The 25,862-nt window shown below is 43.0% G+C and overlaps 1 protein-coding gene and 1 long non-coding RNA gene across 8 annotated transcripts in view; one reads left to right on the top strand and one right to left on the bottom strand.

Annotated features, from left to right (window-relative positions):
* Positions 1-23,457, top strand: part of PRKG1 (protein kinase cGMP-dependent 1) — a 698,816-nt gene extending 675,359 nt beyond the window's left edge. For 3 of the 7 annotated variants that reach the window (XM_081189597.1, XM_081189598.1, XM_081189594.1), the window contains 7 exons: positions 5,724-5,813; positions 8,174-8,315; positions 9,746-9,909; positions 11,870-11,992; positions 12,505-12,567; positions 13,350-13,416; positions 14,763-16,603. In XM_081189597.1, the coding sequence (XP_081045723.1) occupies positions 5,724-5,813; positions 8,174-8,315; positions 9,746-9,909; positions 11,870-11,992; positions 12,505-12,567; positions 13,350-13,416; positions 14,763-15,116 (1,003 nt within the window). In that variant the 3' untranslated portion in view covers positions 15,117-16,603. Of the gene's footprint in view, positions 1-5,723; positions 5,814-8,173; positions 8,316-9,745; positions 9,910-11,869; positions 11,993-12,504; positions 12,568-13,349; positions 13,417-14,762; positions 16,604-16,753 lie in introns of those variants that run through there. The other 4 variants (XM_081189595.1, XM_081189599.1, XM_081189596.1 and 1 more) reach the window with 2 other exon arrangements.
* LOC308584792 overlaps positions 14,069-25,862 on the bottom strand; it is a 47,097-nt gene continuing 35,303 nt past the window's right edge. The window contains exons 3-5 of the long non-coding RNA XR_014007006.1: positions 16,867-16,917; positions 14,792-14,912; positions 14,069-14,176 (exon numbers count right to left, since the gene is read on the bottom strand). This is a non-coding gene — a long non-coding RNA (uncharacterized lncRNA). The remainder of the gene's footprint in view (positions 14,177-14,791; positions 14,913-16,866; positions 16,918-25,862) is intronic.

The following is a 25,862-nucleotide window of genomic DNA, read 5'->3' on the forward strand; positions in this document are numbered from 1 at the left end:
CTGAGACAAGGGAGGGCCAGCGTCAGACAGTATCATGCCCGCTTTTTCGCCTTGGTCAGCGCCCTGGAATGGGACAGAGATTCGGCTCCTGTAAGAGACCTCTTTTGGGAGGGACTGCACAACTCGATTAAAGATGAGATAGCGAGGGGGGAGAGACCCCGAACCACCCAGGAGGTCGTTCAGAGGGCACTGGCCGTGGGGGTGAGGCTGGAAGGACGTCCGTGGAGCAAGGACGAAGGACGTGGAGGGCGCGAACCAGCCGGGGGCCCCTCCTTCTTTCCCAGAGAAGCAGCGCGGGCGCAATCCACGCCTCCGCCAGGAGGAGGAGCCGAACCTATGGAGGTTGGAGGTGCAAGGGCTCAGTCAGCAACCAGAGCCCTAGCACCGGCAGCAGTGAAGGCGAAGCCTCCTAGAGGGACCAGGAAGTGTTACGTCTGTGAGCAGCCAGGGCATATGGCGAAAGAGTGTCCCCAGAGGCCCCACAAGCTTACTGCAGCCTCAGCAATGGTGACTGCAGCAACGCAGCAGGGAGGACCACAGCAGGGAAACGACGATGTCTGGCTGGAGGAAGAGGCACTGGGGCCCAGCCAGACGTGTTAGTGACGCAGTCCCCAGAAATTTTACAGCCAGTGAACCCCCTCCCGCCCAAACCAGTAGTGAGGCTCACAGCATCTCTCCAGCTGCCCAATGGAATCACCATGGACGTGCCAATCACCATCGACTCCGGCAGCAACGCGGACTTTATAGGGCAGGAATTTGTCGACAGGCACGCTGTGCAGTTGCTGCCGGCCACACTGCCCCTGCAGGTTGTCACGGTGGATGGCAGGGAGCTGCTAGGGGGGCAAGTGGTGAAGCAGACGCCACCAATGGTGATGCGACTTGGGAATCACAGGGAAGTCATCAGCTTCAACGTCACTCAACTGTCTGACACGCCCATTGTATTGGGTATGAGTTGGCTGGACAAGCACAGCCCAACGATGGCTTGGTTCCAGAGGCAGCTGGTCTTCGGCTCTTCCTTTTGTGCTGAACACTGCATCGTACCCAGGCAGGAAGGAGAGGAAGAGGAGTCACAGCTGCTGCTAGGCACGCTGCAAGCGATTCCCCACAAGTACGCAGAATTTCTGGAAGTTTTCTGCGAGAAGGAGGCGGACAGGCTACCCCCTCACAGACCATATGACTGCAAAATTGACCTGCTGCCGGGGGCGGCGCTGCCTAAAGGGAAGCTGTATTCCATGTCTGAGGACGAACTGCAGGAACTCAAAGACTTCATCGATCATAATTTGGAGCGCGGTTTCATCCGGGAGTCTAAGGCAGTGGGGGGCAGTCCTGTATTCTTTGTTAAGAAGCGAGACACGCCCCAAAAAAGACTCGTAGTGGATTACAGGATTTTGAACAGTGTGACCAAGCCGTCGGACTTCCCCATGCCCCGCATCGACGACCTACTGGCGAAGGTACGGAAGGGAAAGGTGTTCACCAAGTTGGACCTGCGGGGGGCGTACAACCTCATTCGCATGCGGGAAGGTGATGAGTGGAAGACAGCCATGTTCACGCCACTGGGTACCTACGAATACAGAGTTATGCCTTTTGGACTGCAAAATGGCGCTCACGTTTTTCAAGCATTTATGCATCACGTGTTGGCGGGACTGCTCTACAAGACGTGTGTCTGTTTCTTGGATGACATCCTGATCTTTTCGGAGTCGCAGCAAGAACATGACAAGCACGTCAAGGAAGTGCTGGGCAGGCTAAAGCAACACAGGCTCTACGCCAAGCTGGAGAAGTGCCAATTTGACGTGCCGGAGGTGGATTTTCTGGGCTACAAGCTGTCTGACAAGGGGCTCGCCATGGACAGCGCCAAGGTTCGAGCAGTGTTGGATTGGAAGAGCCCACGCAACCGGAAGGAGGTCCAACGGTTTGTCGGCTTTGCGAACTTCTATCGCAAGTTTATCAAGGGCTTCGCGATGCAGACGGCGGCCATCACTGACACCCTTAGCTCCAAGAAGAAGAAGTTCATCTGGACAGAGCAGGCGGAGCAGTCCTTTCAGGCCCTCAAGCGTCTCTTCGCGTCGGAAGAGCAGCTGCTTCATGTCAACCCCAGCATGCCGATGAGGGTGGAGACAGACGCTTCGGACAGAGCAGTGGGGGCGGTCCTGCTGCAGAAGGACCCGCGGGGCGTGTGGCGGCCGGGAGCGTTTTACTCCAGGAAGCTCAGCAAGTCCGAGCAGAACTACACCATATGGGACAGGGAGTTGCTGGCCATTCATGCAGCGTTCAAGGCGTGGAGGCACTTTCTGATCGGCGCCAAGCACACGGTGCAGGTTTGCACGGACCACAAGAATCTGGAACACTGGCGCACAGCACAGTTCCTGAACCAGAGGCAGATACGTTGGGCTGAGTTCTTTGCGGATTTCGACTTCCGAATAGAGTATGTCCCGGGGGACACCAACATCATGGCAGACGCTCTCTCCCGCAAGCCACAGTATCTGGAGGACGCGACACCAGCGGCCGCCATGCACATCTTTGCACCGACAGTGTGGGCGTGCGCCGCGGCGACCGTGGACCTAGAGGCGGTGCGGCGAGCGTTGCAGGGGGACTCCTTCGCACAAACGAAGATGGCAGAGGTGCGAGGGGGCAAGGCAGCGGCCGACGGTTTCCAGCTACGAGATGGCTTGCTCATCCGTAAAGGGGCCATCTACGTGCCGGGTGACGAACTTCGAGCCAAGGTGCTACAGCAGCTGCACGACGCACCCACGGCCGGGCACTTTGGCAAGGAGAAGACGGTGGAATTAGTAGCCAGGGATTTCTGGTGGCCTGGAATGAGAGGGGAGGTCGCAGACTACGTAGCGAGGTGTGACACCTGCCAGAGGGCAAAGCCGGTGCACAAACCGCCGGCTGGACTGTTGGAGCCGCTGCAAACTCCGGTCGAACCTTGGGAAAGGGTGGCTCTGGACTTTGTCACGGATCTGCCCAGCTCAAGGGGCAAGACGGCAGTGTTGGTGGTGGTGGACCTGTTCTCCAAGATGGCGCATTTCATTCCGTGTGCTAAGGTGGCCACGGCGGAGCAAACCGCCAAACTGTTCATAGACCACGTGTTCAAGGTTCACGGTCTGCCACGGTCTATTCTGTCCGACCGCGGGCGGCAGTTCATCTCGAACTTCTGGCAGAAACTGATGGGCTTCCTGAACGTCAAGATCAATCTGGCGTCGGCGAGACACCCGCAGACCAACGGGCAAGCGGAGCGAGCCAATGCCATCATGCAGCAGTACCTGAGATGTTATGCAAACCAACAGCCTGCGACGTGGGTGGATTACCTGCCGCTTGCAGAGTTTGCCTACAACAACACGAAGCACGTATCCACGGGCGTCACGCCGTTCTTCGCCAACAACGGGCGGCACCCTAGAACCTTTCCGGGACTGGAATGCAGGGGAGAAGAGGAGCCGCAGTCAGCAGATGCGTTCGCGTCGGAGCTGCAGGAAGTCCACGATCAGCTGCGGCGCCACCTGGAGCTGGCTAAACACGCATACAAGGTACAAGCGGACAAACACAGAAGGGTTGGCGAAGAGCTCCACGTGGGAGACTGGGTCTGGTTAGCAGCCCACGCAGTGCCGGCCAGGTCGTTGGCCAAGAAGAAACTAGGGCATAAACAACTGGGGCCCTACCAAGTCGAAGAGCAGGTCAACCCGGTGGCTTTCAGGCTGGCGCTTCCGGAGGGTTCCAGAATGCATCCGGTGTTCCACAGATCGGTGCTCACTCCCTACAAGGCACCGCACAGGTTCCAGGAACCAGGAACGGCGCCGAGTCCGCTCAGAGAAGGAACGGGGCACGCGGGAGTGGCACAGGAGGAGCGCATCAACGAAGTCACGGAGATTTTGGACTCCAGATGGGGGGAAGAGGGAGTAGAATACTTTCTCGCCAGGGAGGGCACCCCGGCCAGTGCGAACAGCTGGGTGCCGGGCTACGCTTTAGACGAACCTCTGCTCAAAGACGAGTTTCATGCCCTCTTCCCACATAGACCGATGCCAGCAGACTTTTTCGACGACTGGCTTTTCACGCCCACGCTTTCGGACAGCACGTTCAGGGGGTTCGACTCGGACGAGGAACCAACACGAGACGTCCGTTCCCCGGAGGGGTCACCCTCGGGATCTGTCTCAGAACCCTCGTATTGGTGGGACGATAGGCCGGAGGAGCAGTTCCGCAGGAAGTGGCTGGACTGTTCCGGCCGAGCAACGCCGCCTGGAGGTAGTGCGGGAGAGACGGACATGGACATTTTCGGGGACGACCCTGGTTTCGAGCACGGCGGCACAGAGATGGAAGAGGAGGTGACTGTCGTCAACGAGAGCAGAGAGGAAGACCTGGAAGAGTTCCGCTGGAGGCCTGCCACGGGAAGCGACCGATATCCGACGTTCGTCCCTTTGCAACAGCAGCCCCCAGTTCCAGCACCGGAAGGAGGGGAGGGGGGACTGGGGGGCTTCGAGGGGGGATGGATGTCAGGGGTTTAGGTGCAGAGGCACGGGCAAGGGAGGAAACAGAGAGCGAAGGGGAGGAGACAGAGGAAAGGATGAGTGATGACGACGACCCGAGATCTCCCAGTCTTTCCAGTGAATCAGAGGATTCACAGAAAGGAGCACCAGTGGCCAGGGCAAGGGGGGAGTCTAGGGAGGCACCCCAGGAAGATAGAGCCAGAGGAGACTCAGGGGGGAGCAGCTGGAAATCGGGACCAGCGTCACCGCCAGGAAGCAGGGAAGAGGAAAGGAGCCAGGGGGGAAGCGCTGGCAGCTCACCACAGGAGGGAGGGCAGGAGTCAGGAGTGGCCACACCTCCATCGGGGAGCGAAGAAACGGTTAAGAGGAAAGTGGAAGGTTGGGCGCGCGCGCCAAGTTCAAATGCAGAGGAAGGCGGCGCAGTAAGCAGCCCCGAAAGGGAACCAGGTCCTAAAGCCCGGCGCAAGGAGGCAGAAGGGTCCGGGTCAGCGTCAGAAGAATCCCGGAAGGAAGAAGCCCCGGGGGGTAGAGGGACCCAGAGGAGGACAGTCAGGAGGAAAAGGTGGAGCAAGGCTAGGATATTAAGTTGGTGCGCACGGGGCGGAGACTCAGACGGAGCCTCGCCGATCTAGCTAGTAGACGTAGAGTTGCAGACAGCAGCGTGAGAATGGAAACTGTAATTCAATAAAGACTTTTACTTAATCACCGCTGGCTAGCGTGATCCTCTGTGAGCTAGGATCTTGAAGCAGCTCTGACAATATGCATTTTATTAGTAAAGATACAAGGCATTTTTCTTCCAAGTGGACTCAATAGAAGATGGGGGGGGGGAGAAGCCCCATTGCTGTCTCCGTCACTTTTAATGAGTTGGGATGTTAACTTCTGCAGCCAGGTGCCTCTCTGCCTGTATAGGGCTGCCCTATACAATGTTGCTGGTTGCATCTATTGACTAAGTGCAATCATATGCATGTTGACTTAGAAGTGAGCCCCACTGAGTTCAGTGAGTCACATCCAAGCAAATGGGCATAGCATTATAGTTTCAGAGTATCAAAAATATCATCCCTAAACTCTCTGGAGCTCAGTACGTCCTTCCTGCCCCCTAGATTATAATAATACATAGATTATATTGATTAAAATCCTAGTAGTAGTATTAATAATTACATTTGTTTAACACTGTCCCCCCATATCTGTAGATCTCAGGGCAGTTCACAACATAAAATTACAAGTTTTCTTCTCCCTCTCGAATAGGCTATACAGGACGTTCAAGGACAGCAAATATTTATATATGTTGATGGAAGCCTGTTTAGGTGGAGAGCTTTGGACAATTCTCAGGGACAGGTAAGGGAAACTGCATCATTCCTTTGGATAGGAAATGAAATTCTTCCAGCATACTGAATGGTCACTCTGAAATAAGAATTAGTGAGAATAAACTACTGATAATAGGGAGAAAGTTAGTAACCAGCAGCATTAACATAATAGCACAACAAAGGGAAGAAGGGTATAATAATTATTTACCTAAAGTTACTTTTCTTTTGTCCTTCAAAAAAATTTCAGAAGTAAATTCCTAACCTTTAGTAAAAAAAACCCCCAAAAACCACACACACACACTCAAATTGCAAGGTGCTGGGGTTTGTTTATTTACTTTAAAAAACCCTTTGAAATGCTTGTAATTCTTTTTCTCTGATATTCATGGTATATACTGCCATCTAGCTTTGAAAAGGGTTTATATTTTGCTTTTCCTCAGACCATCCATTAATATTACTTAGTAACTGAAACATTATGGTATCAAAACAGCATTCACCTCTGGAAATAGAAAAAGTTTCAGTAGATTTAAAGGTAATTTCCTGACCAGTTATAAGGCAGAAATAGAAATGTTAACCTATGATTGGAACTCAGCTTACATTGAAATTCAAGGTAGAAGCTGAATTTATATTGGAGAGAAATGCTTGGTACAATATTTAAATGGCTCGTAAATGATTGGATTTTTGAAACACTTTCTAAGCTTCAGCCGAGGGTTTAAAGTGCTCTCTTTAAAGTATTTGTGGGGAATGTAAGAGTAGAATAGTTGTTGAAAACAAGTTTGTACCTGCAGACTTTTTTTCTATTAATGGGGGGTGGGGGGCATACTGCAAACAGCTTGCTAATAAACAGTTTGGAGTATTATTCAAGAATTTAAGATCTAATATTTCCAATTCCTGAAATACAATGTTTGACAGCTGACTGTAATATATACCAATTATTTTCGACCTTGCGGTATGCTTGTGAGAATATTGTGGTATCGATACCTTTCTTTGTTCCCACTGGAATACTTTTATTTTTATTTTTAGTGCAGCATGTGAGAAAGATATTTGTGGCTTTTAAAAAATCATAAGCCTTCAACAACTAAGCAAACAAGCAAAGAAATATGATTCCATGATAACCTTACAGCTGTTTCACAGTAGTGTTTTTCTGGCAGCCAGTGGGGCTGCTGCAGTCAAGTCATTAAATATATGAAATATGCTTTCCTGACACCACAAGTCCTTTAGGTTGTTTTCATATGCATTACATGCTAAAAATGGTTGAACGATGCTTTCTCAGTTTGTAAGGTTTACTGCTGCCAGTGGAGATCAGAGCAATTACTCCAAACTTAAAACCCTGTATGTAGTTACACAAGTCACTGCAATGTCCTCCAAATTACTTTTCAGCCATGCAAAAGCAAACCTTTCTTATAGTGCAGACCAAAACTAATCTGATGCCTACCTTCATAATGATGGAGCTTCTAGGTTCTTTGTGTCCCAAATCAGACATGCTCTGCGGTTCTAACTGGCCAGTCCCTGCTACTTTGATCCTTCCCTACAGGGCAAGGGGTGGGGGCATTTGTCACCTAGGATTTAGGTTTCTAAGGAAAATGGGCAAAGTGGCTTGGTTTGTGAGAGATTAGCGATTGGTGAAGCCTTCTCTGGTATGACTTGTAACCAAGCTCAGCAACCAGGCTCAGCAATTTCCCCCTCCTCCATCCAAACAAAACTGGGGGATATCTAGGCTTATTCTGAACCCAATTACTAGTCAGATTATACTGCAGCATCCACTGTGTCATAACGAGGACCATTAACAGGGTCAGATTCATCCTCAAAATCCCCAAGAGGCCCCAGTACCCATTACCTGCTCAACTAGCAGGCATAGAAGGGAAGGGATGCCTCTTTGCTCCTTTTCACATCCAAACCCTCCAGCACCTGCAGCACACTTCTATATCAGTAGCACTAGGAGAGCCCTGTCTCACTGTATGTCAGATGGTAGGGGGATATAGCACTGGGCATCAGGAGATGAGCTGACTGGTTTAAGTTTATATCAGAAGAGAGAGTCCTTAATATGTTATGTTTTGCCTCTCTGCTTATTCATACACTGGAGCTGGTGTTGTGTAATAGCTAAGACATTGAGCTATGAACCAGGGCGCCCTAAGTTCAATTTTAACCTTTGTCATGAGATGATGTCAATTCATGGTGCCCATGGTGGCAAGTGGCCTTAGGTAAGTTGCTACTGTATTTCATTATCTGCAACATGGAGATAAAAAAAACCCCAAACAGATGTGTTTGTTACAGAAACAATGCGTATGAAACGTTTTAAATACAAATATGTTCATGTGAAGCATAAATGTAAAGCACTGTTGATCTCTCAGTCTTTCTCCTCTCACTTCTCACACCCCGTATCCCTGGTTGCAGAGGTTCATTTGAAGATTCTACAACCAGATTTTATACTGCATGTGTGGTAGAAGCTTTTGCCTATCTGCATTCCAAAGGAATCATTTATAGGGACCTCAAGCCAGAAAACCTCATTTTAGATCACCGAGGTTATGCCAAACTGGTGAGTACTCATGATGTTTTTCTTCCAAATAGCAATAAAATATTACATTGAGATGCGCACTGCATTATAGTTAAGGGTCTGTCTCCTTTACCATTATAATAAAATGCCTTCTCCAATGGGTTTATAACAGCCATAAAATAGTGCTTCTGGCTGAACAGCAGTACTCAGCTCTGTACTGCCAGGACAAATCAGTTTGTAAAAAGGACTAATCAAAACAAATTAATCTCACTGTTTCCAAATCTTAGGCGAGCAGAAGTTGAAGTTCACAGTTGGTTTTAAATAGCCTTTGTGGCATTACGCTCGGAAATTTATTGTTCATACCACATGATTCCAGAACTAGATAAAGAGCTTGACATCTTCCCCAACATTTCATCCAAAGAAACACTGAATCTATAACGGCTCTTTTTCAAACCATACCTTTGTTATTTCTGCGAATAGTCCGTTATTTCAATCCCCTAGTTTTTGTGTGCTGTGCTACACTATTATCGATAAAAAAATAATTAGGCCTCAGACATGCCTGACTTAATACATGCTGTTCTTGAAAGAGATCATCATGGCTGCAGATGGGACAATCGTTAAGGCTGATAGGAGTGCCTTTCCTTTTATGCTATAAACCATCAAGTGTTCAAGTACAAACCACACAGAATCACAGAGCTGGAGGAGAGGGTTCATTGCCCATCTAATCCAACCCCTGCTTGATGCAAGAAATCCAGAACTAAAGCGTTCCTAACAGATGGCTGATCAGCCTCTGCTTGAAGACCTCCAGTGAGAGAGAGCTCACCACCCATCTAGGCCATTAGTGCCATTAAGAAGCTTATTCTCATGTTGAGTCAAAATCTACTCTCTTGTAACTTAACCCCAATAGAATAATTTTGAAACTAGGGACAGCTGAACCTGTTTAACACTGCTGTACGTTATTTCTTTACAGGCAACCCCTGTTTTGCGTGGGGGGTTACATTCTGGGTCATTGCGTGTGTTGGTGGAGTGTGCCTAAGCCCACCCCCACCCCCCACCCTCTTCGGAAATGGCCCATGCGTGCATGGTTGCACACTTTTTGGAAGCAAGCAAAATGGGAGTTGCCTGCATATGGTTAGCTCCTACATAAAATAGCCAATTATGATGGCTGACGGATGGACAGATCAAGTAATTATTGACCATCTGTAAAACTTGAAGTCTTAAACAAGTGTTATGAACTCATTTATTTTGTTTTTGTACAAATCTTAAGTCTGAAAGATGTTCCTACATAGCTTTCTGTACTTCTGCTTTCTGTGACAGCCCTATATTCTCACTCTGAGTATATTCCCATGAAAGATTTCTTTCTGAACTGGTTTATTCTAAGCAAAGCATGAGCATCTCCTCAAGCCTTTGTGTCTGCATAATTGCTCTTTATTTTTTTCTTTCTTGATGGGTGTGTGAACTTTCTTTCACAGGTCGATTTTGGCTTTGCAAAAAAAATAGGATTTGGAAAGAAAACATGGACTTTTTGTGGAACTCCAGAATATGTAGCCCCAGAGATCATCCTGAACAAAGGTCACGACATTTCAGCAGACTACTGGTCACTGGGAATCTTAATGTATGAACTCTTGACTGGCAGGTATGGGCATTGAATTGGAGCTACTGATAAAAATAGATCAGCAAATTAGAGAATATTTCTGCCTTTGTCACTTTGATTAGGAGCACTAGAGGTTCAGAGCTTGCATATGCAATGATTATGCACTCCCCCCCCCCAAAAAAAAGGGTCTAAAAACTTATTGTTGAGGCTGCTCATTATTATTTTGCCCTGGTTCACAGTCAACATTCTAGCAAATAAAGGGTATGGAACAGACAGCAGAAGGGGAAAGCTTGGACAACAGAGGTGCAGAGTTACAAATTTAAATCTCTTGGTTTCCATTCCTTGTTCTTCTGGCAGCCTTTTGTTGTTGTTTTTTGTACAGCAAACACATATAAAACAGGTCTGTTTTTACACTTCTAAGAGAGGCAGCATAAGCATCTGTCAGGAATGATTTAACAGTGGGTGGCTAACCTGTGGCCTTTCAGAAGCATGGTCAGGGATTGTGGGAGTTGGAGTCCAACAACATCTGGAGCACCACAGCTTAGCCTTTAAAGCAGGCATCCACAATCTCGGCCCTCCAGCTATTTTGGGACTACAACTCCCATCATCCCTCACCACTGGTCCTGTTAGCTAGGGATGATGGGAGTTGTAGTCCCAAAACGGGGACTGGACGGCCAAGTTTGGGGATGCCAGCTTTAAAAAGACAATGGATTCCTATAAAGCACTTTGAATGCTAAGACGTGGTACTGAAACCATTTCTAATAACAATAGCACACCTTGTGTAATTTCCAGATATTGCAACTTCAGAATACTATGTAATTTGGTAAGCAGACAAATTATCACTTGTCTAGAAATAATGGAATAGTCATAAAAGGTTATTCAGTTTTAACTCATGCAGGACAAAACAATTTCATGATGCTATGGTCTAGGTCCTCATTATTTTAGCATTAGCAAGCTACAATTCACAAAACATGCTAGAAAAATATTGTCCTCCAAAATAGGTTTTGGCCATGGTTGGTGGCATATTTTTAAGAACACCAAAGGCCATTATTCAGCTAAACTGTTGTGCTAGTGGAATGCAAAAGTTAAAGGAAACAGTTGGGGAGTCATTAAGGCACCCTATCCTTTCCTTTTTGTATCCATGAACTTTAAGCACATAGGAATTCTGAACCAACCCCTTTTATATCTCTCCCCTACAGGAAAGTTTTCAGAATTGTTGTGTGATAAAATCAGGGTCAAATATATGCATTTTAAAGTACCTTTGACTGTTCCTAGAATGGTGCACTTCTTCAGACCCTAATTCTCAGATTTTCCCAACATGATGCCTATATTGGTTTAATAAATCCATGTAGAACTGGAAAAGTATTCTCATGTTGCAAAAAAAGCAAGATTTTCAAGTGAAATCTCATCCCATACATATAGCATGCAAAATTATATGAATACAGCATTATCGTAGTACCTGCTCTTGTAAAAAGGCACAGTTATTTGCCAGATATATAGAAATAGGTTCATCAGTTTATAGATTTACAACTCAGAAGGAATGATGACAAGAGCTGTATTACCTTACACCAAAGAAACACAAAAATTCTGCATTCTGTCATAGTTTAAATAAATAGGCATATTGCATTAAAATGTGTGTTTCCCTGTGTTTAAAGTTGCAGAACTTAATATGTATTTGCTGCTGGAACATGGGTATTGCTGGTTTTAAGGGCCTACACATCATTCTTTCCCATCCTGATGCCCTCCAGATGTTTAGGACTACAGCTTCCATAAACCCCAGCCATTGAGTAGTAGTCTAAAACAACTGCAGGGCACCACAATGGGGAAAGCTCCCGTAGATGGTACAGCATCTAGTAACAGCACTAAAATCAGCTTGAACGTAACTGCTATATAATGAAAGCTCTTTCAGGAGTTTAACACATTTTTATTGCCTTACCTTACAACATTTGACGACATATTAAAACAGATTTTTAACTTTGGGTTTTTCTTTTCTTTTCTTTAGTCCACCATTCTCAGGCCCAGACCCCATGAAAACTTATAACATCATACTAAGGGGGATTGACATGATTGAATTTCCAAAGAAGATTGCCAAAAATGCTGCTAACCTAACTAAAAAACTATGCAGGTAACATTTTGTAGATTGTCAAGAAGGGAATGTGAATTAGCACCACAAGTTCTTGCTGTTTTGATGCTGGTTGTATTCTATAGACTTTTTGTGCATGTTTTGGTATTTGGGTTGGTCCTGATGTACTTCTGAATAGATGTTGTTGTTGTTATCAATTCTTTTACCTGCCTTTCACCAGCAGGTCACAGGGTGGATTGCAACAACCTAATGTTCCGAATTAAAGGCACTTATAAAGCATACTACATTCACAATAATAGGGTGGGTCTTGAAAACACATCTCAGGTGCCAAAGGCCTGGGTGTAAAATAGACATGGTTGAGATTACAGCCTTAGAGTCATACTTGGAGTAGACAGTCCACTCTTTTGATTGTTAGCTCCCTTCCATGCTATTGAGAACATCAGTGCGATAGAGAATGTTTAAATAAATAGAGGACAGTAGAGAATGGAATTACCTGCCAGCTTTTTCATTCCACTCTGTTGTGTGCTGGGGTGGTTTTTTTCTTTTTCTTACAGGGACAACCCATCAGAAAGACTAGGGAACTTAAAAAACGGTGTCAAGGATATTCAAAAGCACAAGTACGTATGTTTCAGATGCTGAAAAGTTATTACCATCAGTTCACAGGACATTTTCCAGATGGTATAAGAAGCAACAGTCCTGCCCCAGTACTAAATGGAGGGAGAAAATTCTGACAGAAGCAAGGGCAACAGGAGAAGTATATATGCAGTGTTTAGGCTTTCTTTTAGTTTGAAGCTTGAAACAAGTTCATTGCTTATTATGAGGCATCTGCTTTGAATTTAAACCACCTCTAGGCTTTTGGGGTACAACCAGTATTTCTCTGTGCAGTCCCTATTCCCACTAATGGGAATTCAATGGACTTGAGCTTCATAGCTCCTAAAACTGGGTGCCATTGGCTCTGTGAGCTATTTGCATTGAAACAAATGCATGGAACGTTGGTTAATATATTGGTGGTTTTTAATTAACAATATCTTCAAAGAACATAATTTATATATTTTTTAAAAATACCAATGCAGGAATAGTTCCCACTCAACATGTCATAATGAGGTGCCAAACATCATGCTTTCTGTATAGCACAAAGTCCCATTTTGTTTGACATTTACCATGTATAGAGAAATGCCATTCTTGTTCCTATAGTGCTATATGCAGTGTGACTTTCCACTAGCAGAAGTGGTTGTGGGTGGTGCATAATGAGGCATCCCATTTTCACCACTCCCCCTACCAACTGCCACCCTCTATGCCATATCCCATACAGTTGTAGACAGTTCCCCCAACCCTCAGGAGACTTAGCGGGGCTGGAAATCCTGCTCCTTGCCTTATATTATCATTTCCCTGTTTTTAGGTGGTTTGAAGGCTTTAACTGGGAAGGTTTAAGAAAAGGTACATTGACACCTCCTATAATACCAAGTGTGAGTATACCATTTATTCTGTTATTTGTTCATACGTGCTAGATTGGAACAGAGAATGAAGAAAGAAATTTGAAACACTCTCTGCTACAACAGCAGCCAGCTTTGGTTGAAAGCTCTGTGGGCCTCCAGCTATACTGGAGCTTATCTATATAAGCATGTTTCTCACCGATGCTGTTGTCAGGGGCATGCATTAAGAGTGCAGAGTTTTCTCTGACGTTGATGCATCAGAGCTTGTGCACATATGTAGAGATGGAGTCCTGGACTGAGATCTATTTCCAGAGACATTTTGTTTTCTTTTGATTGTAGTAAAGCTGCTTGTTCTTCTTTCCTAGCCAGTTTGCTTTAGGTCTCTTGTGCTTCGCCTTTACTCCTTCCTCCTGTCTCTCCAACATGCCTTTTATTTCCTTCCCAATTGCCAAGTTCCTGCGATTCTATACCAGTGCTAAAGGCTGTGCTTTTGCTGTCAGGCATATATCTACCACCTGCAACTGCTGTACTAACTCCATGCTAGTCCGAATGATAAACCAGGGACTAAGCAGAGTCAAAAGCTGATGGCACACTCTCCCCCCCCCCACCAAAAAAAGTACAGTAGTGCAAAATAGTTTGCTTTTTGGTACCTCTTCTTAGTTGTAATCACTTCCTCTCCACCAGTCATACAAAGATTCCTCCAAACACAGTAGTTTATAAGTGACTGAACAGAAGCACAGCTGTTTCTGTACCAGAGCTCCAAACTTCATGGATGTACCTCCAGGTTTCAGTACTGTAGCAGCAGGGAATGAAGCAATGGGAGAAAGCTCTCCATAGTCACCATATACTTGCATACATTCACCTTTTAAGCCCACAGACCTTTCCAAAAGGAGGAATGGTGAAAGCTCTGGTTGTTTTAGGGTTTTTCTTTGGATACAATTTAATTTGATATATTTTATTTTAGATAACAAATATTCTCAAATCCTCAGCAACCCCTTTCCCCATATTATATAGCTAAGCAATGTATATCCTGAAAGCATGAGCTTCATGACTTAACCAAATTGTGTTTTTCCAATGTTCGGATGAAATTGAATTTCTGATTTTGATTCATATAGTGAACTATGCTTTAATATTTCATTTTTCTGGTTTTAAGAATTCACTGTGAAAACTGAAGCACCCACTTCCCCATCTGCAACTCATGTGATATACTGAAAAACAATCCATCAATTTTGAAAATCCCTAAAACAAATACTAAATTACAAATTAAAGCAGAAAATTATGAATGAATTTATCACTTTTAAATGTACAAAACCTTGAAATTTATTTAGGAGTCATGAAGCTTGGTTTTCTGAAAATAGTGGGTTCCCCTCTATCTTTAGGTACCGACTGTTACCTTCTCCCCACTTACCCAAGCAGTCAGAAGTTCCAGGCGCAGCGCTTCCGAGTTTAGTTTCCTTTGGATGAGCGAGCACTGGAGACTTAAGGTGTCTTTGTACTATTTGCTTTATTTCCAAATATCCAAGCAAAACCTAAGTGGAGACAAACAGGCAGTCTTGAAACCTAGAAATCCCATTATGCTGTATGCATCCCTAGGGGGAGAGAGAGCTCCTCCATCACCCCAAGATGCTTTGCCTTCAGCCAACTCAAAACTCTCTTTCCTTCTCTCCATGTTTCCAAATTTAACACTGTCACCTGTTGTTTCTTTTCAAAATATACTTATATGGATAAAATAACATTTCTTTCACTACCAACTTCTGCTGTGGTCAGGGGCTCCCCCCCCTTGACCCTATAGAAAAAGGAATTATAAGAAATATAAAGAATGCATAGCTAGCTTTATGAATTTGTAAGCTTTATAACTAGTTTTTAACACACAAATTTGCAGTCTCCTGGAGAGGAGCTAAGTCAAGGCTTGGCTTCCCAAGTTGTCCAAACTGTGATTTGTGGTTTAGCAGGCTCCTCACTAATTTTGAGCTGTAATCAAGAACAAACCTTGGCTGCAGCATTCATGGAGCCATAGTTTGGCTTACTGTGTCATGCAAACTAGCCCACTGTATCACTGGCTTTCATGTTTATAATACAAACATATATTTTTGTATCTGTGGTGCCCTACGCTTAACCATTGCTATTTGGGCCCAGCCCCTTTCTAATTACGTCTGTTCTACTAGCACTAGTTGTGTTTATTCTGGCCATTGTACTGGTTCTTGTTTTTCTACTGCAACAGCCATTTGTATATAATTCAATAAACAAATCAATTCTTTTCAAGATTTAGTTAAACAAAGCATGTACTATTTTTATCTGTACCTTCTAGAATTTGTATGATTATGGCTACATTTGTGCCCCACCTTTTCCTCCAAAGACCTCAAGGTGGTGGCCATGGTTCTCCCCCTCTCCACTTTATTCTCAGAACAAACCTGTGAGGTGGGTTAGGCTGAGAGATGGTGAATTGCCCAAGGTCACCCAGTAAGTTTCATGGCTGAGACGGTTTTACAAAGTCTCCTTTTGTACCCTGACCCACTCAGCACATTTCTCTCATGTCATTTTATGCCTTTTCCAAACTGCTGAATGCTCCTGAACTGCTGCTTCTCATGCAAAATATTCCAAGACAGTGACAGAGCGTTCATTACGGGCACAGGGCTGTGCTGTGCCACCTCCCCAGCTGCAGAGTGGGAAGCCCTGTCCTGCTTCAAGGGGCTCACTCATGTCACCTATGCAAAACCCAGCACTGCCTTGCAAGACTTACAAAAGGGGTGCAGCACTGGCAAGGTGATCTGTTGCATTCTTCTCAAGCCACCCTCCAGTTTGAGAGCAGCTGAGAAGGACGCAACAGGGCAGTGTGCAAAATAGCGCCAGGCTTGCAGGCACTGTGAACTCTTGTGTCCTTCTCATGGCACCCTCCAGCTACGGGGGCACCGTGAAATGACACAGCAGCTCATGACGCACTGTAAGGCCCATGGGGTGGCAGGACATCATAAGAAATATGTCCCCCCCAAAAAAAAACTAAAAAAAAACTGTGCCCATGGCCCCAGCCCCCATGCCTCTGTTCCAAGCATTCATCACAGATCCCATTGCTACAGATAAATTTCTCATCCAAGTGACCATCAACAGCCAGTAAAAACATTTATATTAGTCAGATTGCAAACTATTTAACCAGAAAGGCAAAACCCATGACATGCTTGTTCAGAAAATTTAAACAAACAAAACATCTCATGGCAGTTCTATAAATGGAGTACTGTTCTTTGGAATTCTCACTGGCAAGCATGAATTTACAGGCAAGCATGAATTACATGAAAACTAATGATTCCAGACAACAGCTTGGGCATAAATCATCATCATCAACAGTACAAAGTCTGTTTTTCCCTCCACTGGACAGGTTGCATCTCCAACAGATACAAGCAATTTTGATAGCTTCCCTGAGGACAACGATGAACCACCACCTGATGACAACTCAGGATGGGACATAGACTTTTAATGTATTTCTCTTACCTGCTTCTGCCTTGCTGAAGACAGCTTCCTGAGACATGGCTGCCAGCAGACCTGAAGGAATTGGGAAGGATTAGTGCTCGGGGTCACCATGATGCCTTGATTGATGCTGCTACAGTAACACTACAGTGGCATTAGGACTTCTTGCTTAGATGACAATAGTGCTCTTCACATGTTTTCTGTTTGAACTTAACATAGCAGTTGACATGGTGGTCCTGAAGCAAAGCCTTTTTCACCAGTAATTAAATGTGTTTTCTATCACTGTAATGAACTCACTCCAGTCGTAATTTGAAAGTTGATAGAATAAGATGCACATAATTCTAGCTGCAATATCATTGTATTGCTAATTCTGTTCTGAAATGTTAAGTACTGTAGAATCTACAGTGTGGGGTCTGGGGTACTCCCAAAAAAGCAAAAGGAGTGTGTTGGGCCTCTTAAAGCGGGCCAATGTATTAAACCAATGAGGACCACAAAGCTATTGGTCTTGGAGTTCATGTCAAAGCAGTGCTATATAGGTTGTCTTTCTTTTCGAGCAGTATTCATGACAAGAATGAATGTTACCCTTTTCCATATTTAATTTCTGATGTGCTTTTCCCCTCCCAAACTGATAACAAAAGCACAACTGCTACAGTTTTTATTGAACTGTTAAAGCAAGTATGGGTCGGTCGGTTCTCACACGTATCTGAGAACATGGTATATCTAACATTTAATTTTGTTGGTACAGCTACATAAGAGCATGTAGAAGATTATTCATAAAACTACTCATTTTACATATTATATATATATAATAACTATATTATAAACAAAGACAAATGTGCTTATCAAAAGGTCCTGGAAAGGAAATGATAGCAGCCAACTGGTCCAATAGGAATTTACACTGAACTTAAAATAACATTTACCTTTTAGAGCCCAAGGAGGGAAAATGCAAGACTCACTGCATACTATATAGGTGCTATGTACATTTTTTAATCCATGAAATAACCAAACATCCATAAACATTTTTCAGGAAAATATGTAGCAAGGAATGTGATTGTCAACTAAAATCTCAAAATAATAGTCACACACACACACACGTTTTTGCTGCTCCTCCATATAGCATTGCCATCATTTCTTTTGCTTTTTGCCAAATGCTTAGTCCCACTGTTTTCTAGCTGTATTTTGATTATTTATTGCAAACATTAAATAATTCCACTCTCCTTGTGAAACGTAATACAACCACAAGTTATATCAATCAGTCTAAAAAGCATAGAGCTGAAATGTGTGCAGCTGAAATGGGCCACTTCAAAATCCCATTCATTTCAACGGGAGAGTTGAGTGCATACGGAAATTAATGAGAGTTTAAAATGTTCCAGTTTGGGTGAATCATACTTACTAGGCTTGAGCTTTCTAACATATATGTGTCACTCTTTTGACAGTAATAGATTATAAAAACATAGAATAATGATAGCAATCTCAGTGAAGACATCTACCAGGAAACATGTACTTCCAATATACTTGCACTGCTAATGCAGCCTTACGTATACAACAGTTTTTATTAGTTCAATAAAAAACAACCCCTACAACCCACTTTTAAGATGCCATCACATAATATGAAATGCCACTGAAGATAAACACATCTATCCCCTTGTTCATTTCCGTCAAAGTAACACCACTGCAGTCTCACAATAACCTGAATCCAAAAAAGCAATTTTCATCTTCAGTTTTGCTCTTTATGAGTTAACTTAACCCTCTCTCTCTTTTTTAAATCCGTGTTTCTCCTAGCTTCCATCTTTTTTGTACTTACACCTCCCTCCTCCTTGATTTGCCCTTTCCAATATTTCACTTCCTTTGGGATTAAAAGGGCTTAAGTTCAGGCAAAACTAACTTGTTTAACTTACTATAAAATCTTGACTTATTAATTGATTCCAGATGGGACTTAAGTTCAACTAACTCACAGGACGATCCAGTGCATGCTTTACTCAGAAGTAAATCCCACTGTTTTCATCCAAAGAAAAGAATGCATATGACAGCAGCCTCAGTGTAAATCCAACCCAATTTGTTTAATGTAATTTTTCAAACCCTCCCTAGGTTATATGCATTCAAAGCCCTAACGGCAACAGCAACTTGCAACAGCACTTTCTGTTAAATGTATGTCACTGCAATTTTTAAAGATTTATATGATTTAGGAAACACAGCAGAATTGTGCTTTCAGTTTGCAATGATTAGATACGATGCAGTTTTTTTACTAACTCAATATAAACTGCGGAATAGCCCTCAAAATCTTTGTTTCTTAAAAATTAGCAGCTGCTCAATCAACCTTTTCAGTTTCTCAAGGCCGCCAGGCTCCTGGTCTTATACATTAGAAGAAAACATGTGGGTTTAAGGAGTGAAAAAGAGAAACCATGGCCTTCCTTATATACTTGCACATTTGACATTAGCATAACTCTTTCAGGAGTCATTCCTGCTTGACACTGGCATACATTACAGAAAACTTGCGATCCTATTTCCACCTCATTACTGGTGGAAATAACCAAGATATTTAAGCCCTTTTTGGGGGCAGGAATGCCTTCCCACTATTTGTTGTGGCATCCACCTGATTGATTGTGATAAAACAACCATGCGTATTAGTGGTCAGGAACAACATAACTGCTGGATCTTAGGAAAGAGCACTCTTCTTCCAGTACATAGGAATATTTGTGGGAACACTAGGATCCAACCACAAACCAAACACAGCAGCACCATTTGCAGTCTACTTCAGAGCTTCCAAAACTTACACCACTATAACATGACAAGTCTTCCCCTACAACTGATGCATTTGCACACTCTTCCTCACACAGCTTCTTATGAGCTGCTTAGAGGTGTTCTGGCCAAAACCAGCATCAGCAAGGACTATGAAGCCTTCTTGGCTAGTGAGGTGCAGCTAGACAGAGATATCACCATTTCCTAAGTACTGTACTGGATTGTGCTGAAGCTGAAGGGGCATGCTATTTGTTTGCTTACTACAATTTATCAAACGAGACATAAAAATATACTAAGATATTGCAATTAAAATATGGGTAAGTAAAGCAGAAGGAAGTGAAGTAAAAAAAAAATAAAGTGCTACTTTATTTAATCCTATAAAATCAGTCTACAGGAGGTATTTTATTGTATACCAGGAATTATTACAGAATCTGCATATGGTAGCTGACCTTCCAGCATGCAAAAGCTAGTTAACCATTGTGGCAATAATCCCAGATAGTGCTGGATGGACCCATAATCTTTCCAGGGGTTAGCAAACTTTTTCAGCAGAGGGCCAGTCCACCGTCCCTCAGACCTTGTCGGGGGCCGGACTGTATTTTTTTTTTGGGGGGGGGGGGAATGAACAAATTCCTATGCCCCACAAATAACCCAGAGATGCATTTTAAATGAAAGGACACATTCTACTCATGTAAAAACACACTGATTCCCGGACTGTCCACGGGCTGGATTTAGAAGGTGATTGGGCCAGATCCGGGCCTCGGGCCTTTGTTTGCCTACCCATTATCTTTTCTGTCCAAATCTGGACAGACTTTTTAAATGATTAAAAAAAATGGGGGTCAGGATTTTTCTTTGTAAAATTAACCACATTTACCTTGATTTTACTATTTGTCAAAATCATTAAACAGGGTTCTCTTTGCTTGCAAGTGCATGAAATCAAATATGCCACTTCAGAGCTATCCTACAATTTAATCCAACAATTCTTCACATTCATGTAGCTATCAACAACTTGAACAGAGGTTTTCTAAACAGATATACATCATTCTCCAGTAAGTAAATATATCAACAGTTTTCTGGAAGAACATAATTTCATGTAACTCAGGCTTCTAAAACTAATAGTCAGCCTCCTGCTTTTTAAAGTATAAACCAATAAAAGACAGCAAAAAGCTTTACATCATCATTTATCATTTCTGCTGCTCATTAAACCAGTATAGCACAGCATTTGTTACATCTGCCAATTACTTTTCTACACCATCCAACACATATGCAATTCTAAACTTAAGCATTTGAACACTATCCGAAGCATTTCCTGACATTTTATACAATAGGGCTAGAACATGACTAGTCATCTTGGTCAAAAGTCACCTTGTTTCTACATTGCAGGTGGATTCACTTCTAAAAAGCACTCCCAGAACTCCAGTTTAATTCATACTCCTACGCTGAGTGAACTTAAATGCAAAACTTGTTCTTTTTGATTAATTGGCTTTTCCTGGTTATAAACACGAGAACATGCTATTTCCACTCTAAATAGCTGAAATGACAATGTGTTAAACTAAAAGCATTCAGCTGAAGAGTAGTCACACACAAATTTAGTAATAATTATGCAAGGAAAGTTTCAAAGTGAGCTTGGTATGAATTATTAGGCTTGATTCCTTCCGTTTGTCCTTGAGCCGCATTCAATAGTATATAATTGGTGCGGTGTGCACTTAATACAGATTTATTTTTTCATATGACTCACTGGCATCTTCTTCACCAAATGTATTTTAAATATCTTAAGCTAGCGTGTGTGTATTAATAAACCCTGCATTTATAAGTAATACATTTTATTCACACATATATATACAAAAGCATATACACACACATTCACATTTCAGTGTACTGCTACTTACAACTGGTGCACATGCTACTCTTTCCATCCAGATCCCACAGGAGAATGGAATGCACCCCATGGTGAGTTTTCTGTGCCTGGCTAGGACATGAAGCAGGGCCATATTATTACAGACATCCCTAGCTCCATAACATATCATTAGTACCTGCAGGCCAAAGTGGAAAAACCACACAATTTGAGGGTGAGGGCGGCAGCGGGGTGGGGGGTGGGGGGTGGAGAATAAGTCAACTACATCCTATGCAGAGTTGACCCACTGAAATCAGTGAAGCTAAGTTGGTCATAACCATTAACTTCAATGGGTCAATGCCAAGTAGCACTAGGACTGAATATCACCCAATAACCCAAATCCAAATCACATGGCTGGGAATGAAAGCTTGCCAGCAGTTCTGCTTGGAAATATAGTATGCAGACTACTTATTATTTATGGCTGCAGTCCTCAGATCAATTTGCTCATGAGTAAGGTCCATTCATTTTGGTAGAGTTTACTCCCTATAAACGTGCTTGGGACCTCTGCTTCCCTTTAATATATGAAATGATGGTGCATCTGCATAAAAAAGAAATTTGCTGTCATAATGGAGACACATTTGCTAGAACTGGGTTCTAAAGGTACAGGTAAGCTTTAGCTTATTATTACAGTGCTGCATCATTCACAGAAAATTCTTATTTAATAATAGGACCACAAGCAAATATTTATGTAAATAGAAATTTTTTTCGTGTTGATATTTTGTGGTACACATATAGCTTTTTATTTAGAACTTCATTGCATTATTCTTTCATTTTCTTATTTGTAAGGTAATGTTTTTAGATCAAAGTAGACTTGAATTAATGTCATAATTGTCAGTATTACTGAAACTTATGTCAACTGTACCGTTGTCCATCTGTCCCATAGTTTTTAGATCATCATCTAGTTATTTGGCATTGTTGCAAGTGCCTTAAAATTCATGGCATCCTATTTAAAAAAAATACAAATTTGGTGTTATGCTGCATGACAAAGACAAACACACCTCAAAATGTTGTCCTTTCTTAGCTTGCTGCGTTTTACAGTTCTTTCGGCTAACAGTTTATAAGCCTTTATTATATAATATTGATGAATTACAGAAATGATGAAGTTGTTCTCTTATTTCTGTTATAAATGTACCAGAGCTGTGTATCTGTTAATGAGATACAGCGTCATTTCTGTGAAATGTATAAATGTATGTGCAGGTCAAATTAATATATGACATACTATCAGTCTGTATACAGGTATTCCTGTTTTGCTAAGCTGTGCAAATTTTAAAACTGTAGTGCAGTAAAAGTTCTAACATATCACATTTTATAATAGGCTCCATTGCAAAAATATTCCGATCAGACCAATGATTAGCAAACTGACTGTCAAATTTACACCACACAAGAAAACCATATTATTCCCATTGTGAAACCAATGACTGCAGAAGGAATGAATCTTGTTGCACCACTGAACAAAACAGGACCAGTGCTTTCTATGAGTTTCCTTGTATATGCAAATGTTTCTGAGACAAACTCTCAGTAGTACACCTAGAAAGCTAAACACTGAAAGTGTGTAATTTGTCCTCTTCCTCTGTGAACAGTCCACTCCATAAACAGACCACAGCACTGAGACATTGATGTTTCAGGCTTTAATAGCAAAGGGAAATTGATTCAGCGTTGCCTACTACCGTACTTATTCCAATGTATGCTGTTTTTACACCGGTGGCTTCCTTTATAATCTTAATGGCTATTTTTCCTTTGGTTTTCTTCTTACTGAGGATTCTACATGAAAGAGGAGGATTTAGTTTTGTTTGTCCAAGAATACACTTTCATCAAATGGTCTTTGACCAGTTGCACTCTTTTGATGTAGACTAAAACAAAAAACAAAAACTTTTTATCATAAACTTAACTGCTTTTGTTTTGCTCTGTATTTTCCCTGCAGCTGTAATTGCCGAGTGCCTGTTGTATACTTTATAGAGTTGAAATAAAAAAAAATTACTTTTGAATATTGTTGCCTTGTTCATATTTCTACCTTCTGATGTGTTTCGAATTGCATTTTAAACAGTTGTTCAGCTGTCAATTCTTACAGCATACAGCAGGGGTCAGCAAACTTTTTTAACAGGAGGCCAGGTCACCATCCCTCAGACCTTGTGGGGGGCCGGACTATATTTTGGGGGGGGAAATGAACAACTTCCTATGCCCCACAAATAACCCAGAGATTCATTTTAAATAAAAGGACACATCCTACTCATGTAAAAACACGCTGATTCCCGGACCATCCGTGGGCCATATTTAGAAGGCGATTGGGCCAGATCCGGTCCCCGGGCCTTAGTTTGCCTACCCATGGCATACAGTATTGTCCTGCGCTCAGTACTTTCACAACTTTGTGGAATCATATCCCTTACTCCTCATGTCAGGATAAAGATGCTGCGCCTGAAATTAATACACACACAAATTCACACGCCCACAAGTCTGTGTGGGTATGAAACCACGTAAAACCTCTTGACAGGCAACTGCTTTTGCAAGGCGGTAGGGAGCCTAATGACATAGCCCATGCCTCTCTGCACACACCCTGAGTCAGCTCCCACTTAACTCATACCCTCCAACATTTCTCCAATGAAAATAGGGATGTCCTGTTTAATAAATAAATAAATAAATAAATATTTAATAAAACATTAAACATTTAAAAATTCCCTATACATTGCTGCCTTTGGATGTCTTCTAAAGATTGTATAGTTACTTATCTCACTGGCTTGTGAGTTGCATAACCTTTTCCTCTCCAACATTTCTCTGATGAAAATAGGGATGTCCTAAGGAAAAACGGGATATTCTGGGTTCACATCAGAAACCAAGACAGTTTCTGTAAATCCAGGACTGGAATCCCTGGAAAATAGGACACTTGGAGTGCCTGTTAACTTCTGTTGCTGCCTCGCTACTACTTATTTAATAATCAATTGGCTCTGTTTAATCAATTAATAAAGCAGATTACATACACCTATTTTGGAATTGTTCTCAAATAGAAATATTCCAGAAATCCGTTCAGGCCAATATCTCTATGGAACTTATGGAACTTAAATGATTTCTGCTTGGTTATCTCAAAGACGTTACTTATTACCAAAGAATACATGCAAACCAGCCTAACAGGTTTATGGGGAATGGATATGTTTTACAATATTTTGAATCAACAAGTTCATTTATAATGTCTGACTTTATGCTGCTTTCAACCTGCTGAAACTTCTTTTTGCTCTTTATCTTTATTATTTATTAATAAAATAAAAATTAAGTAGACATGAAATCTATAAAGAAGCATTAGTGTTATGAATACTACACAACTGTTGGGCAGTTGTTTATATGGTCTTGAGTAAAATATAGAAAAACCGGGGTCTTTTAGGTAAATATTTTAAAGTATTTTAAAATACTTTAAAAATGTAAAACCATGACAGCCACACTAGTCTATAGATTAAATTAACAAACATTTTTATAAAAAACTAGCATTAGAAGAATTGTCTGGTGCTGAAATGAAAATAAAGATAGTGCCAACTGATAAGTTGGTTCAGGGAATAGAGTTCCACATCAGAAAAGATCCCATATCCCTACTTACTTCAGATAGTGTTGGGACCTGGAGCAGAGCCTCAGAGGCTGATCTTAACTCGAGGGTACATTTATACAGAAATAGGCAGTCCCTCTTATATCGGTCATGGTTACATAAGCGATTAATAAACAGAATGCAGCACCAACAGCATAATATAAAACTTTAAATTGATGGGTGGGGTGGAAAGGGGCAGTCCGCTAAAAAAGTCAGAGCATTTTAAAGACGGGTTAAAAAGAAATATCAGCATGTTACCTGCACTTACGGTATTTTTCGCTCTATAGGATGCACTTTTCCCCCTCCAAAAATTAAGGGGGAATGTGTGTGCGTCCTGTGGAGCGAATGCAGGCTCCTTGGCTTCAGCGATAGCAACACGAAGCCTCCGAAGTGCAGAGGGACCGCTCCCTCCGCGCTCCGGAGGCTTCGCATTGCTTTCGCTGAAGCCTGGAGAGCGAGAGGGGTCGGTGCACACAGACCCCTCTCGCTCTCCAGGCTTCAGGGATAGCAACCTGAAGCCTTCGGAGCGCAGCGCGAGTTCCCACTGCGCTCCACAGGCTTCAGGTTCAGCAAAAGGAACCCAAAGAAATGGAAGGGGCTCAGTTTCTCCTGCCGCTTCGCTGAAGGGATGCTGAGCAGAGAGGGGGAGATTTTTTTTTTTCTTGTTCTCCCCCTCTAAAACAAGGTGTGTCCTATGGTCGGGTGCGTCCTATAGAGCAAAAAATACGGTACATTGGTGTGCTCCAATCTCAAACCATTCTAGAAATGGTGAGAATACCCATTCTCTTTTTCTTCCAAAAAAGCGCAAATCCCTTACATGACAAA

This window comes from Podarcis bocagei, assembly GCF_964188305.1.
Source record: "Podarcis bocagei genome assembly, chromosome: 4".
Classification (NCBI taxonomy): domain Eukaryota; kingdom Metazoa; phylum Chordata; class Lepidosauria; order Squamata; family Lacertidae; genus Podarcis; species Podarcis bocagei.